The following is a 15993-nucleotide window of genomic DNA, read 5'->3' as shown; positions in this document are numbered from 1 at the left end:
TATAAAGCAAAGTTGACATGGGGCAAAAATCGCCGTCCACTTTGCTCGACGACGGTAAAAACACCAAGATACCGTCGCCTGTTTAGGTGAGCAAAGGCGATATAGGGCCGTACATCAACTATCGACTTTGTTTTGTATCGATTTCACTTACCGTCGCCCTCGATATCCTCCGATACATAAACTCGGTAATAACTTTAGGAGGCGGGATAATAAATTTGAAAACAGAGGTAAGCCGTTAATTCTTTCCGTCTACTATTCATTACAACTGTAAACACCGCACATTTATATTTTCCCACGTTTATTATCCCTCTAACAGACAATTGCAAATTTTCAACTCACTTCAAGGTAGTCTAGCAAGGTAGACAACTAATTCAGACATAGTAGAAATAAAGCAAAAAGTAATAGAGGGGACAATTTTAGTCAATTTTAGTTTTACACAAACTAAATCCCACAACAATAATCGTATTATTATATAACGCCTATACTACTTTATTACACGCATTATAAGACTCCAGTCTGACTTCAATCGGGAAACCCTCATAAAATACTCTCTGCAAATTTTAATCTCCTCGTAACTTGAACGAATTTAACCTCCAAATCAATGTATCAATAGTTTAGCAAGCTAGACGACTAATTCAGACATAGTAGAAATAAAGCAAAAAGAAATGGAGGGAACACTTTTAGTCGTCTAGAAACCTTTGTGCAAGCTAAAAGTTCATATTAATACTGGTTTGCAATTGTTAAAGGGTTTTGTTTTTAAATAAGAGTGATATCGTTTGCTTACTCATCAATTTTAATTCACAAGCTTTTTCACATTGGATTTATACACAGATGTGGAGCAAGACTGGTCAGACCTCACCTTGACTACGGTGATATCATATATAACCGCCCAGGAAAAGCCTCTTTTGTGCAGAAGCTTGAATCCATTCAACATAATGCCTGCTTTGCCATCACAGGCTGTTTTCGTGGAAAGTCTCAGGAGAGAATATACTCTGAAACTTACGTAACTATCTGCCAGCAAGGCTTACAGAGCCAGTTAACATAAGAACAAGAAATCTTTTTAAATTTATCCTCTTAATATACGAACTGAGCGTTTTCGTAAGCGTTTTTTACCTCACTGCATATACCAGTGGAATGTCTTAAATCTTAAGTTCAAAGCCTCCTATGCGATCCGGAAGAAAGTTCAAACAATACAATGCTGGACAAAAGGTTGTAGACAAATGAAATTTCAGTGAAAAATGATAAGAAATAGAGCAAAATGACTCTTAAATGTGTCTGAAAGGAGATGGAAGTTAAGAAAAACACTTTTGAAGTCGTTGCATTGCTTTTGAATTGCTTTTGAGGGAACCACAAGCACAAAATCAGCGTTTTGATACTGGTGTAAGCCAGTTAATCAAGCCCTTGTGGTTTGCCCTTGCGGTTAGACTGCAGTGGGTGACTTTCAAAGACAGCTTTAGATGGGTTTGGAAAGCACCCAGAGCCTCTTTGGAACTTGTTTTTGATCGATATTGAAGTATTTTGCAAATATTGCAGAAGTCTACAAACCTTTTGTCCAGCATTGTAAATAAAACAGTTTAATTCCCCTTTTTTTAATATCTTCACGACTTTAGAATAGTAAAATTTACATACCAAATACGATGCTTGCTAGCGAGTTATAACTGCTTTTAAATATTAAAATTCAGTATTTATAATCAAAGATTCGATACAAGAGAGAAAATAATGCTACTCATTTACATTATAATAGACGTAATTCCAAATATGATTATCGAAGATAATTTTAACGATAGAACAATATATTTCAACACCCTAAAATCTGTCAATTCTCCATGGTTATGTTTAAATAAGTACTAAATTTGTAAAATTCTAATGCGTGTTAAATCCCCATGGTTACGTTTGCGTAAGAGCTGTCTTAATATAAAGCTCGTACGGTTAGTGCACAACAGTATTTTAGACCCTTTTTGTGCACTGCTCTATATATTCCCATGCGAGGCATCTCTGTTTGACAAACTACAAGACTTAGTATTGTTTTCCTCCCACTAAACCCTTCTTATTTTTGTCGGTTTTTACTAAACGGTGATGAAAGCTTGACTTTAATTTTAAATCAAACTATAATTCTTTATGTCGTTAAATATATCCATGAATAGTCTAATACAACCATAGCTCTCTCCACGTCACACCTTGTTTTACTTTTTCCTTTCTTCATAGTCTATTACCTCTGGCGATATAACTAGACCTTTCTAGCGGAGAGGGACTATATTAATGTTTAGAAGTATTTTGTAGTATTTGTTCGTAGTGTACCCTGTGCCCGGGGGGAGGGGTACTTAGGGAAATGGAGGGTACGGTATGTGCCGCCCTTAAGGGTACCTTTTTTGGACTTCCAAAGTCCCGCTAAGGGTCGGAAAAATCAGAAAATCAAATTTCAGTCCCATTAAGGGTTTGAAAAATAGGAAAATTTCAACTTTTTACCCCCTGAAAGATCGAAATTTGGTCAAAATTGGTCAAATTTGTCCCGCTAAGGGTCGTAAAATTCCCAAAATTTTCCTTTGATTTCTCCTTTTGAGTCCCGGTAAGGGTTCAAAGTTCGAAAGTCGGGCGGCACCCCCCGTCAGCTCGCAACCCTAGTACCCCCCCCCCACCCGGAACCCTGTGTTTATGTTTCAATAATAGGAGTGGGCTATTAAGGGTGATTTTTCAAAAAATGTCAAACTAAATTTTTTTGAGGTCTAAATTATAAGTGTAGACAGGATCAAATAGAATTTTTGAACAAAAATTTTTACTTCAAAAATGTGGGAAGCCTTTTTGTAGACTAAGGATTGTGCCCTCAAATCAATCTTTTTCCATCTAACCAACTACCTAAATTATGTTGGAAATGAGACACACAGTGATTGAATTCCGCTCAAATTTGGCACATTCACTTCTCAGGGACAGAAATAAAGTATATCAAAACATTTATTTTGGACATTTTGGGCGTAGCCCAAAGGCTTTACGCAGGCAAAAAAGAGGAAGGCTTGACTATAAAGGCGAGAAAACATTCTTTCCTGCTTAAATTTGGCACATTACCTCTTCAGGTGAAGATTTGTGTAAATTGTGAAATCTTAAAAAAAAAATTATTTTTCCTACCTAGAGGGAGTGACTTCTCGTCCTAAATATATGAAAACTTGACAATCTTTTATTTCTATGATCTTGAACAACAGAAAATCCATTCAATTCATCCACAGTTATTTACGAAATAACGAATTTACTTTGGGAAATAATCTCAGGATTCGTCAAGATAGATAACTGAGGGTAGGTATGCAAAACTTTAGGGCAAAAATATCACTCCAAAGTTTTGTAGAGCTACCCAATCCTTTTTGCCCTTTTTGGGGGTTGGCACGCCCTAAAACGTCCGATGATGAAAATTTTTAAATAATACTGTCAAAATGTTATTATTGTTATTCAAGGAGGACTTGTACCAAATGGCAGCAAAATTGAATGATTTTTAAGGTTTCCAGGTCAAATTGGGGATTTTTTTGTCATACTTTATATGAGTCTAATAGGGGCCAGAAAAGGGGCTCCCACATTTTTTATATTTAAAATATCTCAAAAATTCTTTTTGATCCTGCCTAGATATGCCATACGGAGCTAAAGAAAATTTAGTTTGACATGATTTGACGAAAAAAATGAAAAAGACCCTGTATAGCCCACTCCTATCAATAAAGAAAAAAAAAGATTGGTCAGAAAGAGGAAAAGAAAAACATTTTTTTGCTTATATCAGCATAGCTTAAAAATAGGAAGACACTGTCCTGATATGAAATATGTATCTGATATGAAACGGCAACACTTATGTAAAAATAGGATCTTTAATAAAAAAAATTTAGGCGTTTGTTCGGAAAAAATGGTTTGTTTTGATTTCATAAATGAATTTAAAAAGTTTAGAAAAACAATCGAGACGCACACCCATTGGTTAAAACACACCCTTTGCATTCTCGCTACGCAAGTTTGTTATCGTCCGTTTAGAGGGTCAGTAAACGTGAGGGACAAGCTGGAGTTTTTACAAGCTCTTATTTGATTTGGTTGGTCGTTAAGATGTAATAAACGAATCTCATTACTTTTTCTAAAGATTGCGTCATCTCTATCACTTTAAATGACCAATTAGTGAAGTATCTTGTAAAAACTCCAGCTCATCCCAAACGTGAGAAAGTATATATGCGTCGAGTCAGGTTTACGGGAAAAATAGTGGCCGTAGAGTTTCGGAACAAGTAACACTGTAAACACCCCCGCCCCGAACTAAACTCGTTTTTAAATTTATCCTGCCTCCTGAATTATTCCCTTTTTCAGTAATAATGCGTAGACGATAGGATCGTCTAGTTTCAGCATAGCTAGCCGGGGATTCTATAAGGCCCGGAACACCGGATTCTTCCAGTCGTTTATACACACTAAATCCCGTAACAATAATCGTATTATCATATAACGCCTATACTACTTTATTACAGGCGACTCCAAATCAAGTCATCATATTGTCTGTCCCATCTCTATTACGGCTAGTTGCAACTTTTCTCTACTTAACTGTGTATGCTGATTACTGAAAATTCGCAGAAAATACATTAGGGTCTTGACCATTGAGTTTCAAGCCCGAGAGACTCCTGGATGGGAAATGAAACCACTTATTTCCCATCCAGAACGCCCGCGCGTAGCTTTTACACAAACGCTGGATTGAAACTAAACTATATCGCTAGATTTCAAAATATGTACTCCTCCAAAACAAAGGAACCGCTATATACAATCCGTTGTCATGATTACGGCGCGTTCTATGCTCGTTTTGGATGGGAAATAAGTGGCTTCAATTTCTCTTGCTTAAGAGGGTTAAAGTTTCGCCTCTAGCCCTTCGGGCTTGAAACTCATTGATCTTGACATTTTCAACTATAATAAAAATTAGTCCATTAAACGAATGCCTTTAACCAAGTTCCTTGTGTTAACAAGGCGCCACGTTACACTTAAAGACGATTATTACCAAACTTTGACGCTCGATCTTTCGTTGTTATCCCGTATACGGTTCCAAATACTCGAAGCTCATTGGTTCTCTCGACTGACTCCCAGGCTGTGCCATGAATATGTATAAATAATCATCTCCTGAATAATCATATGTGACAGCCTCAGCAAAATATTTCTTCCCTTTTTCCAACCACATTGTAAATTTGACATTCTTTTCTTCAGATCTGAAAAAAATATGAAAAAATTTGATTTTATCATCGAAAAACCTAAACTAGAGATGTTTAGGGAGATAAAAAAAACCATAGATAGTTCCTTTAATAGTGAGATTTTGATCCTTTTTTCCTGGACTACGAAGGCTTCAAATATTTTAGGGTTTTCTTATTAAAAAAGTGTTCTTACGGCAACCAAGGAAGGAACAAAGTTACTTACTCTCCAAAACTGCCGATAAATTCTCCGCCCATTCGAAATATTTTCGAAGCTTCTGTTTCATCCGTTCCAAAATAGAATTTTCCGTGCTCATTAACCAACATCCAGAAAGTGAATTCACCCGTCATCGGTGCTGTGAAAATAGCGCGACAAACCGTACCTACGGTATAACAAAATATGTTTAGGGATGGTAGTGCAAGGGTTAGAGCATCCGGCTATGGTACTCATAGACTAGTAAACTAGTCGTTGAAAACAGACCCATATACAAAAAATTAAAGCTCCAAATAAAAAGATTCGAAGAGGTGAGGTTGCGTGTCTTTTCTGAATTATTGGTTATTTTCCTTTTCTCTCACGCGCGCTGAATATTCAATTAGTGTTTACATTATTTGATTGACAGTTTTATTATCATTAATAAACGACTAGTTTACTAGTCTATGGTGCACAAGGTTGTGGGTTCAACCCCCAGCCCGGTCGTACCAAGATTCCCAATATGGTCCTTGATGCATTTCTGCTTGATGCTCAGCAATTAAGAGAATGATCAAGGGTAAGTGGAGAAATCCAGGGAGAAGAGTGGCGCCCTCCCCTACCTTCGGGTAGATAGCTTTCGAAAGAGGAGCCTCCGGCTGCGGTCTCAGATTTACTTTAAGATATGTAAATCAATACAATTTTAATGCAGTGGAACTCATTAACTCGAACGTCTCCTTAACTCGGACAAGTTTGCTGGTTCTTCAGTTAACAATGCCTTAAAAACCTTTCTTTATAACTCAAAATTTCCATGATCGAACATATTTGCATTCCCCGTGCTTATTATGCGCAATGTGCTTATTGAGTTATGGAGGCTCCACTGTACTTTATCTACCACTGTCGAGGGGGGTTATTTGACGACATCGACGGGAATAAGTGGTAATAGACTTTAAAAAAAAAAGAATCTTTGACCGTAAAGCAAAAATCAGACCCTAGGATACATACGGAATCTAATTCCTTACGGAAGAAATAGCGATTTAAGATTTAAGATTCCAGATGACTAACTATTATATACATTTGTTTTGATTTAAATTTCAAGTAAATAAGGTAAAAAATTTATAAAAGCGTTTCTTTGCATATTTTACCTGGTTCAGTTCAGGGCTAGAAGTTTTACCTACAACGTCAGTTCTTTGGCCACAAAAACTTTTGACAGGCCTTATTCGGGGGTTATTTGACAGGCCTTATACCTTCTTCGAACCAATACCCAGTGGTTGAGTCCCAAAGATGCTACGAATCCTAAGGGTTGCCTCCCCTACTAATGCGAACATTAAATAACCGTTGAAAAAACTCGTGTGTCAGTTTTCCCAGGGTAGAATTTTACCTCACTAAATTTTTTACCAGACTTAGTTCCCCAATTTTAAGGTGTCAAATTAAAGTGAAATATCTATACCAAATTCATCAAAAGTCGCTGTTCTCCACATGAAACTATCTAAGTTTTTATAAGCGTTTGTATCTTTGCTTCGAACGGCATTCTCGAATGATGTGTACGATTGGCTTGGTATCCATCGTTTGATCTGTACATTCACTGGTCCTGGTTCTAAAGGAAAAATGCATTCATATAATACCTTTAACAACTCCTACCTTCAGTACTGTGGGAAACTGAAATTTAAGCCACGCTACGTTAACTTTTAATGCAATTTTCTCGGTTTTTGGGTAAAGCAAAATAGGTCATGTTTGGGTTCTTTTCAGCGTGTAACTTTTTTTGAATCTAGATTACCGGTAGCCAAAAAGAACATCCATAAATGAAGAAAATTTAGCTGGACAATACTGAAAAAGTTGAGGGAACAAATTCTTTTGAATATTTCGTCAAAAAAATACTTACCAAAATTACCTTTTCTTATAATTTCATAATAAAAACCCCAATTTTAGTTTAAAGCGCTCTTTTATGAGCGAAAAAAGAAAGAATTTACTTCGCTGTTCGGCGAAATTAGTTCTGTTCACCGCAAATAAAGGAAAATGCATCGATCGTCAAATAAGTTCCCGCTAAATTTAATTATTTCTACGATTTTCGAACCACTTCAAAATCAGTCTCCGTAATCTGGACTCCTGTTTCAAAATAACAGGTTTAGACAGGAGGCCAGTCCTGTTTTTTATAATCTGATGTATACATGACGAGCTCGACCTGAGATACAAATTACAAGATACAAGGGAAACAAGGAAGAGATACAAATTCTATCATAACATCCAAAATATTTGGAATTAATAAACAATAATTACATGTCTGGAAAGCTCTGTAAATTTTACATCAGATTAAACAAAAAAAATTTTTTTGATAAAAATTCCAAACGAAGGTTTCCACATACCTTAATGTTTTTTTTAAAGTCGAAGAGCAACATTCTTTAGCGGATTTAAGGAATATTTTTCACTTTAAAGGGAATTTTTATTTGAAAATTCTCATTTTCATCCAACGATTCGTGAAAGTTTATGCTCCCGAAAAACATTTTTTCCTCAAATTCGCGAAAGTAAATGCCGCAAATTTCGCGATTTTTCGACCTTGCGAAAGTTTCTGCTCACGAAAGTGTGTAAGCCTTAAAGTAACATGTTTCAATTTTCAATTTAAAAAGCTTCAGAAATCCAATGGTTGTATTAAAGTCTAGTCATTTTAATTCTTAATTAAAAATTAAATGAAATTTAAAGATCTCTCATATAAAACTTACTAATCAAGCTAATTAAGATTCTAAAACTCAAGAACACAAAGATGGGGCTAACTCTCGAACGAGAATTTTGTACACAATACACGTTTTTTTTTTAAGAAACTAGTTTTACCAAGGAGCCTCAATGTTTCTTAAGAAATCGGCCTTTTGAGCCTTAAATGTTTCTTACATGTTTCTAAACTTTTTGACATAATCAGCCTTATGAAAGGCTGGATTGGAAGGTTCTTAAAAAAACCGAATTAAAAAATGGTATTTTCTCATTCTCAGCCTCAGCATGTTTCTTAGATGTTTCTTAGTTTTTAGACATTCTGAGCCTCATGTTTCTTAAAAGTGTGTTTCTTAAAATAAAAAATACGTGTACGCATCCCCTATGTCAAAACATATCAGAGGGGACACGGGCAGCAAAGAAATAATCATACAATGGATGTCCAGACTAATATTGAGCCTCAGGGCAAGAAACCAGTTAAAAATTATAATTGCCTTTCTTACCAAAATCGAAAGTGACTTTTTTGCAAATATCGTCATAGCAATAATCTTTATTAGTTGTCACCAGTTTTCTTCCTGTAGTGTAGGTTCTTGGCGAAGCGCACACGCAACCCTTGTAAAACTCCAGAAATTTTCCTTTATGAAAAGAGAAAAGAAAGTTTTTTAATATGGAAATATATGACAAAAACTTCATTGGGCTGTTTCGATTTGATCACAATATTGAAGGGCGAAAAATTTTTACCCCTATTTTGTCGTTACTAAAGTTTGTTCCAAAAAATTTGACAGTCCGCCACACATTTTGATACATTAATGACTCTTAAAAAAGTAAGATATATAATAAGTGTAGACTTTATACCTTGTTGAAAAGATCATCTTCAAGGTTTTGTTTATAAATAAGAGTGATATTGGGCTTTTCCAGAAAAAAACCGTGCACCCCCTGTTGAGGAGGTCCAACCTTTTGTCCCTACCCCCTTGGAATTCCAGGCAATTTTAGGATCATACCCTTCTGGAATTCCGAATTTTTACAAATTTTCAATCATTACCCCCTTGGAATTCCGCTTATTTTTGACGGATTTTCATCTACCCTTATGGAATTCCACTGCATTTCAAACCTTACCCCCTTGGAACGGAAATGGACCTCCTCAACAGGGGGTGCACGAATTTTTTCTGGAAAAGCCCATTGTTTGCTTACTCATCAACCTTTATTCACAAGCTTTTTCACATTGGTTTGACACGGATGTGGAGCAAATCAAGTTCAAAGTTTCAGGAAAGTATAAATTCAAAATTTTTGATGAAGTAGAATAAAATCTTCATTTTTTCATCTTCATTTTTCAAAATTTTCGAAAGATTCACAAGTCTTTTAATCTTTTTCCTATACTTTTAATATTATCTTCTTCTTTAAGAGAAGTGTATTAAAATGGGCGGACTGCCAATTTTTTGGAGCAAACTTTACCTTAAGTGAAGAAAATTTGGCAGATTTGGTGGACTTTGGTCAAATTTAGTTCCCGCCAAATTTATTTTTTCCCGCCATCCGCCGAATTAAATTCCCGCTAAATTAAATAAATACTTCAAACTGTCCGCTAAATTACTCCCTCTGAAAAAATGTACAAGAGAAATGATCTAAAAATCCGAGTGTTTATTGAAAGAAAATTATTTTCAAATATTACTTGGCTCTGGTATCTTTTTTGTTTATTATCGAGCACTGCTCTTAGGTTCCAAATAAACGTTTGTTAATTTTTCAAAATATTTCCACCCCACCAATTTTTAAGAATATTTTCAGCTGTCGAAGAGAATGCCCCTTAATTTGCTCTAAATGATTCAAGTCTACATTTACCTTATTTTTGGGTTTTCAGAAGTACAATTTCCAACCCCACCGTCAATTAGGCCCCCCCCCCATTTATTAAAATCTTGAAAATTTTCCAAACTCCCCTTTTTTTGGAACCTATAAGAGTATTCAGTTGGATTTTATGGTAATAATCTTAGGTTTAATAGATCAAAAAATGACTTACTGAAGCTAATTCTGTATTTTTGTCGTTCCATTGTTGATGCGCTGGTTGTTGCTGTAATCGGTACATCAAGCGCAAAAAAAGAGCAACTGGAAAGATCTTTCAAATATACGTTATAGTTGTCACTGGTTGTATCCGGACAAAGAGCTTTTCCACTACAGACGTGAGTGATAATTCCACTACTTCGGTCAAAATCAAAATATGCACCAATGGTGTTACAATTCTCATTGCCCAAGGATGCCAACTCAACTGTGGTACTTCCAAAATCACATTTATCAGTTGTTGAAGGAACATAACAATATTGGTCATTGATAATTATACGTGTAAGTCTGCTTCGACCTGTATCAAAATGTCGCCAGCCTGTTTTATCATTGTAATTATTCGAATCTGTGATGTCTTTGTTGATCAGTTGACAGACACTACTTTCTATATCAGTTGAATTTTTGTAGAAATTGATTGATTTGCAGTCATTGGCTTCATCGGTTACACATCGATCAATACAGGCAGCTTCGTCAATGATGACAAACTCCTTGTAAGGCTGTTCAACGTGAATTTTATCTGTGTGCCGTAAGACAAATTTTGCGATTCTTGTATCTGGGAATCGCAAAATATTATGACAAAACGCGAAATTGAATTGTGCGAAAATCGCTAAAAACAGTTCAGTGATTTTCATGATGACCTCGTATGTGTAAAATCATTGAAAATATTTTTTCAAACATCCTGGACCAAAGAAAAAGTTATACTGATATTTTTAGTAATGAAGAAAAAAAAACCTTTGGAAGAATAGTCGATTCATGGTGGCATATTTTATCTCAACTTTTCTAAAATATACATTTTTTATAAGAATATCCAAAATAGATAGTCTTTTGGTATTCTTAACTTTTTGAGCCCCCTTTTGAGTTTTAAACTGAAAAATGTTCTGCACATGTTCTTATTTCCATCTTTTTTTGAGCATTTTTTTGTCTAATTTCCTAAGAAATCGGGTATTTTAGAGCCCAGAAAGCCTTTAAATATTCTTAACTTGTTCTTAATATTTTAGCTATCGCCTTATGTTCTTATAAAAAAATGTGAATGTTTTTGTTGCTATGGTGAACCGATCCGTGAGTCAACAAATTTTATTTTTTTTACCCGTTCTCATTAAAAATGTAATCATTGTTTTTTCTCCCCACATCCATATTGTCCACATACTGTTAAATTTACATGATTAAAGGGACATAACAGTACTAGTACTTGCGAAATTTGTAAACAAACTGTATGCAGTGGATGCAAAATCAAAACAAATGTCACAAAATCAAACCAAATATGGCTAATTATGATTGTTCAATTGTTTTACAAGTTTGTTTTGGACACGTGATTTTAATTGTTATTTTTAATGACACGTGGTTCGCGCAATGTTTAGTTCTTGAATTTATGGTTTTGCCCTCGTCATTAATAAATAACAATCATTCAGTATTTACCGTCTTCTCAAATTATTGAATTTGAATTGATTATTGATCACTCATTCATAGAGTACACTCAATTTTTTATAAGCATACGGGAAAATCGGGTCGAAGCTCAATATGCTTATAGTATGGGAGCAGAATCGAGAAATAGTAATTTTGCTTGACCCAGAAGGTGAATGGGGTTTTTATACATCGTTGGAACAGAAATTTTACCTGTTTTCGAAAAATGCTCACTGTCAGTAATGCAAAGGGATTCGAAATTTGATTTTTTAGACAAAATGTTGTCAACAGAATGGGTTAACAGAAAAAAAATCAAAAAATCAGGAAAAAAGTTTTCTTGCTCTCTATCATGGTTTTTTTTTGCGAAAAATCGATGTTTTTTCTTAAAATTCGTTATATACTGTTCTATGACCCACTGAAATTGTGTCAAAATCAGTCCAAAAATATTTTTCTACTATTAATATTATAAGAGAAATTAGCTAAATCTCATTTTCAGCCTTAATCTATACTTATTTATATGCTTAGACTTCGATTTGTTGATTTTCTTTAGATTCATGAAAATTTCGAATTTTTAAGTCGGAACATTGATTCGACTCAAAGAATGAACGTTTTCTTTGTGGCCTAAGAAAGCTCAAACAGCTTTAAAAGTAGCCCTATAAAGTTCAGCGTTTTAGAAAATTATGAGTTTTTTTTTTCATTTCAGCTTGGAGGTATGCTTAGCATTATGCTTATTTTTTACCCAGTTTGAGCCTAAGTATGCTTATAAACATTATGCTTATAAATAAGAAGAGTGTAATCGACCGAAAAAGGTACAGTAATTGTTAATTGCCAATCATGGTAGTTATAACTTATTTATAGTTCGGCGGCGGAATGGCTTTTTTCGATTTAACTTTTACAGGCAGTATATATGGGTGTCCCATGGGTTTTTATTTTATGTTCTCTTTATATGGTTCTTGGGACTTCGCCCAGGGGGGGGGCACTCATGGTCTGACGTACGGCATGTGCCACCCTTAGGGTAGGTCTTGAAATTTGAATTGAAAGTTTGACAGTAAAAATCTGATACTTCTTTATAGCTTTGACTCGCACCCATTTTGATTTGTTTTGAACATTGTCTTGAAATCTCAGGCTCATTTTCAGGTTTCTTCAGCAAAATAAGATATGAAATCAAACTGCACTGTAAGTGTGAGAAACATTCGGTAAAATGCATTGTAAGGTACCTTTTCACTGTTCAAGAGCTGCACTGTAAGGACCCGATTCTGAAAGCCAATATTTGGCGGCACATGCCGTCGTTTAGAAATCAAGTGCCCTCCCGGGGGTACTTCCCGGGTACTTCGAAACCACTTTTGCCAAGCTGGCAAACCTGAGAAAATCTTCTATATGGAACCCTTCCATTCCACTTCCATTTTTATCTTATCAAATTTATTTTGGCTTATAACAAGCTTTATTCGCTACCTTACTGTAAATTTTGTCATTTGAGTCGTGTTTGTAATTCAATCCTTAACAAAAATAATCAGAAAAAACAAATTTCAGCAAAACAAATTTCTATGCAAGCCTACAATTCGTGGATGTTATGTAAAGATTAGAAAGAAAGAATCTTTTCAAGCAGTTTGTTATAATGGCAAATGGTAGAAAGAAAATTTTGGTACCTGGTTGGTCATAGCTAACTAAGTTTGCTGGTTTGCACAGTGAACTTTCCGTGGCAGACGTGCTGCTGGTCAGGGTCGCTTTTTAGGCTCTGAACATATCTGACAGGGTCCCAAATTTACTAATCTATAAGATGTGTATCTGGTCATCTTTTGGTTATTTTTGTGCCACTTTTCAGGTTAAAAATTACCCTGGGTACGAGAGATTGAAAATATTTCAACCTCTGAAGACCAATAATAGAAATTTTATCGCGCATGCGTCAATCTAATCACTGTAGAAATATTCAAAGATGAAGAGCAAATATTACCATATTAATGTCTAGCAGACTGTATCAGTATGCAGTTTACTATTTACGAATTCCCCCAGAAACCTCCAAGTGTAATTGAAATGAGTTTCTTTCAAAAGAAATCTTTTACATGATCCCCAAATGTATAAGAACAGTAATTACTAAACTTTTAATTATGGAAATGTCACTTTAATTGAATCGAAATAATGGACAGACTTAATGCAACGATGTAAAAATAATAGATAACCAACTTGCCTTGATTCTCAAAAAACATCCGTGTTACGGTTGTAAAAATATTAATGACATTTTGCATCGTAAAAAGTGCAATTAAATAAAAACTTGCTTCATTTGCAACCTTTTATTGGACAGAATCGATCACGTGATGTATATTTTTCCAAAATTTGGGTTAAAAAAAGTGTATTTTCCTATAGGCAGCCTCACAGAAGGAATTTTTTAATTAGATATTATTGTTCTATAAACATTCATCTGTTTATTTTATATCAGGCAACTTTCATGCACTTTTCATTCGTGAGATATCGCACTTCAAATCACACATATATTTTTCAGATAACAGCATTTTATGAGCGTTTATTTATCCAGATGAAGATTAAGTGGTATCAGGCCGATACGTAGTCAATTTGTCTAAAGATTGGTACCTTTATCTTTTGAAAAAAATTCCAAAATTTGCAGTAAATAACAATTCAAATTTTCTATCAATTCAGTGGATGTCAAAAAGTGTGTCAAAATCTAGCTAAAAGCATAACACGCACTGCACACAGAGCTTTTTAAAGGAGTGCTCATTTCAATAGGAAAACAATGGTTGTTCTCTTGGGAGAAGTGCCTTCTAGAGGTAGTTGGTTATCTATTATTTTTACATCGTTGCTTAATGTTATGATTCTCTATCACTGACTCTTTTTAAAAAGCATTGATGACATTTTTGAGTTGTGTTTTTAACGACGGGAATAAAAATATCAACTTTGAACTTCATCCAAGATCTTGGATGGTCGTCATGGCTACTTTTCTCTGCGTTGATTGCGCACTGAATAGAATCTGGACTGGTCGGCATAGCGTTGATTTATCATTTTGATCTGTGCTTTTCACGGTAGTTAAAAATGGGTAAATTCTTTCGATTTTTCGTTCTGACAGGGTCCCAAGTTTATCAATTATTCATATCTGACAGGGTCAACTTTATGAATCCCAGCAGTACGTAATTTAGACTAGTAAACTAGTCGTTGAAAGCAGACCCATATACAAAAAATCAAGCTCCAAATAAAAAGAATCGAAGGGGTCGCGTCTCTTTTCTGAATTTCAACGACTAGAAGCTACTTCCCTCAAAAAACGTTGTTTAATTTTAGAACTTTTTTTAGGTTTTTGAGAATCCATCCAACTTTTTTGACTAAATAATATTTCATAGTAACATTGAACATGGGAACATATAAATAAATGAGCATTTCTAAAAACGCAATAAACAGAAAGAAAAATAAATGCAATCCCGCACGGGTCAGACATACAGAAATCTGTATGTCTCTCCTTACGATTTTAGGTGAAGAAAAAAAGGCGTTGGAAGTAGCTTCTAGTCGGTTATTTTCCTTTTCTATTACGCGCGCTGAATATTTAATTAGTGTTTACATTATTTGATTGACAGTTTTATTATAAGGTTATAAGTAATAACCGACTAGTTTACTAGTCTATACGTAATTGGACTCCCGCTAAGTAAATCGAACTTCCCGTCAAGAGGAAACCTAACAAAATTCTCTCCACAATTCGAATTCCTTAGCCCAGTGAATCAAACAAATAAGAGCTCCCATTATTCGATTTCGAATTAGAGAGAGTCAACTGTATTCAGAAGGGTTTCAAACCAAAGTGAAAATCATAAAATACAAGCATAAATAATAACAGGAAGAATCAGAATCCTTTGTAGCAGCCAATATTTTCAATACAAAAAGTAGAAAAGAAATAGACATTATCGGAGTTTAAATCTCTTAGGAATTCCTCGAGGGAATTCTATTGTAATACACTCGAAACAATCCCACAATGCATCGCTTTTTTAGAAAAATCAAAAACTCCGATAAGGTCTATTCCAAAAATATGCATCTTGCACTGGCGGATTTAAGGCTATAGAGCAAGCACGTCGAAAACATGCAAAGGAATGCAACGCTTGTTAAAAAAACAATAAAATTACAATTACAAACCTCTTCATCTGATAAGTTCGACCGTCAATGTCTTGTAAGGCTCGATACAAGATGCATATTTTTTTTTTGAGTTGCTTTTCTACTTTTAACAAAGAATCACTTACCTCAAAAATGCAGTTGTCACAAATATCTCTTGAGTTAGAAGAAACCAACCATATTGAAACATACCTGAAACATTTAAGAAGGAAAAAGATTGGAGTTTTTGTGAAAGAAACAGTAGACATATCATATGGTATCGGCTATTCTTATAAGGCCTTATAAGCATGCTTGTTATTTATGAAAACCTCTGGTTAGTTAGAACAAGAAGAGGACGAACTTAAGCTCATGTTAAGTAAATACTGTAGATAAATGAAAAATATTAGG

The 15993-nt window shown here is 34.8% G+C and overlaps 1 protein-coding gene across 1 annotated transcript; it reads right to left on the bottom strand.

Moving 5' to 3' along the window:
- Positions 1 to 4525: 4525 nt before the first annotated feature.
- On the bottom strand, positions 4526 to 10797 carry LOC136820385 (uncharacterized). Its single transcript, XM_067076571.1, has 5 exons — positions 10070 to 10797; positions 8565 to 8696; positions 6812 to 6958; positions 5401 to 5557; positions 4526 to 5195 (listed from the first exon to the last, which is right to left on the bottom strand). The coding sequence occupies exons 1-5, from the start codon at positions 10737 to 10739 to the stop codon at positions 5018 to 5020; spliced, it is 1284 nt and encodes a 427-aa protein (XP_066932672.1). The 5' UTR covers positions 10740 to 10797; the 3' UTR covers positions 4526 to 5017.
- Positions 10798 to 15993: the final 5196 nt, after the last annotated feature.

This window comes from Clytia hemisphaerica, unplaced genomic scaffold (assembly GCF_902728285.1).
Source record: "Clytia hemisphaerica strain Z4C2 unplaced genomic scaffold, Clytia hemisphaerica genome assembly, whole genome shotgun sequence".
Taxonomy (NCBI): Eukaryota; Metazoa; Cnidaria; class Hydrozoa; order Leptothecata; family Clytiidae; genus Clytia; species Clytia hemisphaerica.
This window is presented reverse-complemented; position numbering and strand designations above follow the sequence as displayed.

Bases quoted from the DNA above. Each gene is read 5' to 3' on its own strand.
- LOC136820385 (XM_067076571.1), bottom strand. From the start codon at position 10,739: ATGAAAATCACTGAACTGTTTTTAGCGATTTTCGCACAATTCAATTTC. The intron at 6,959-8,564 runs GTAAGAAAGGCA...TTTTTCCTTTAG, and splicing joins AAAAGTCACTTTCGATTTTG to AACCAGGACCAGTGAATGTA. The intron at 5,558-6,811 runs GTATAGATATTT...GTTATACCGTAG, and splicing joins AGCGACTTTTGATGAATTTG to GTACGGTTTGTCGCGCTATT.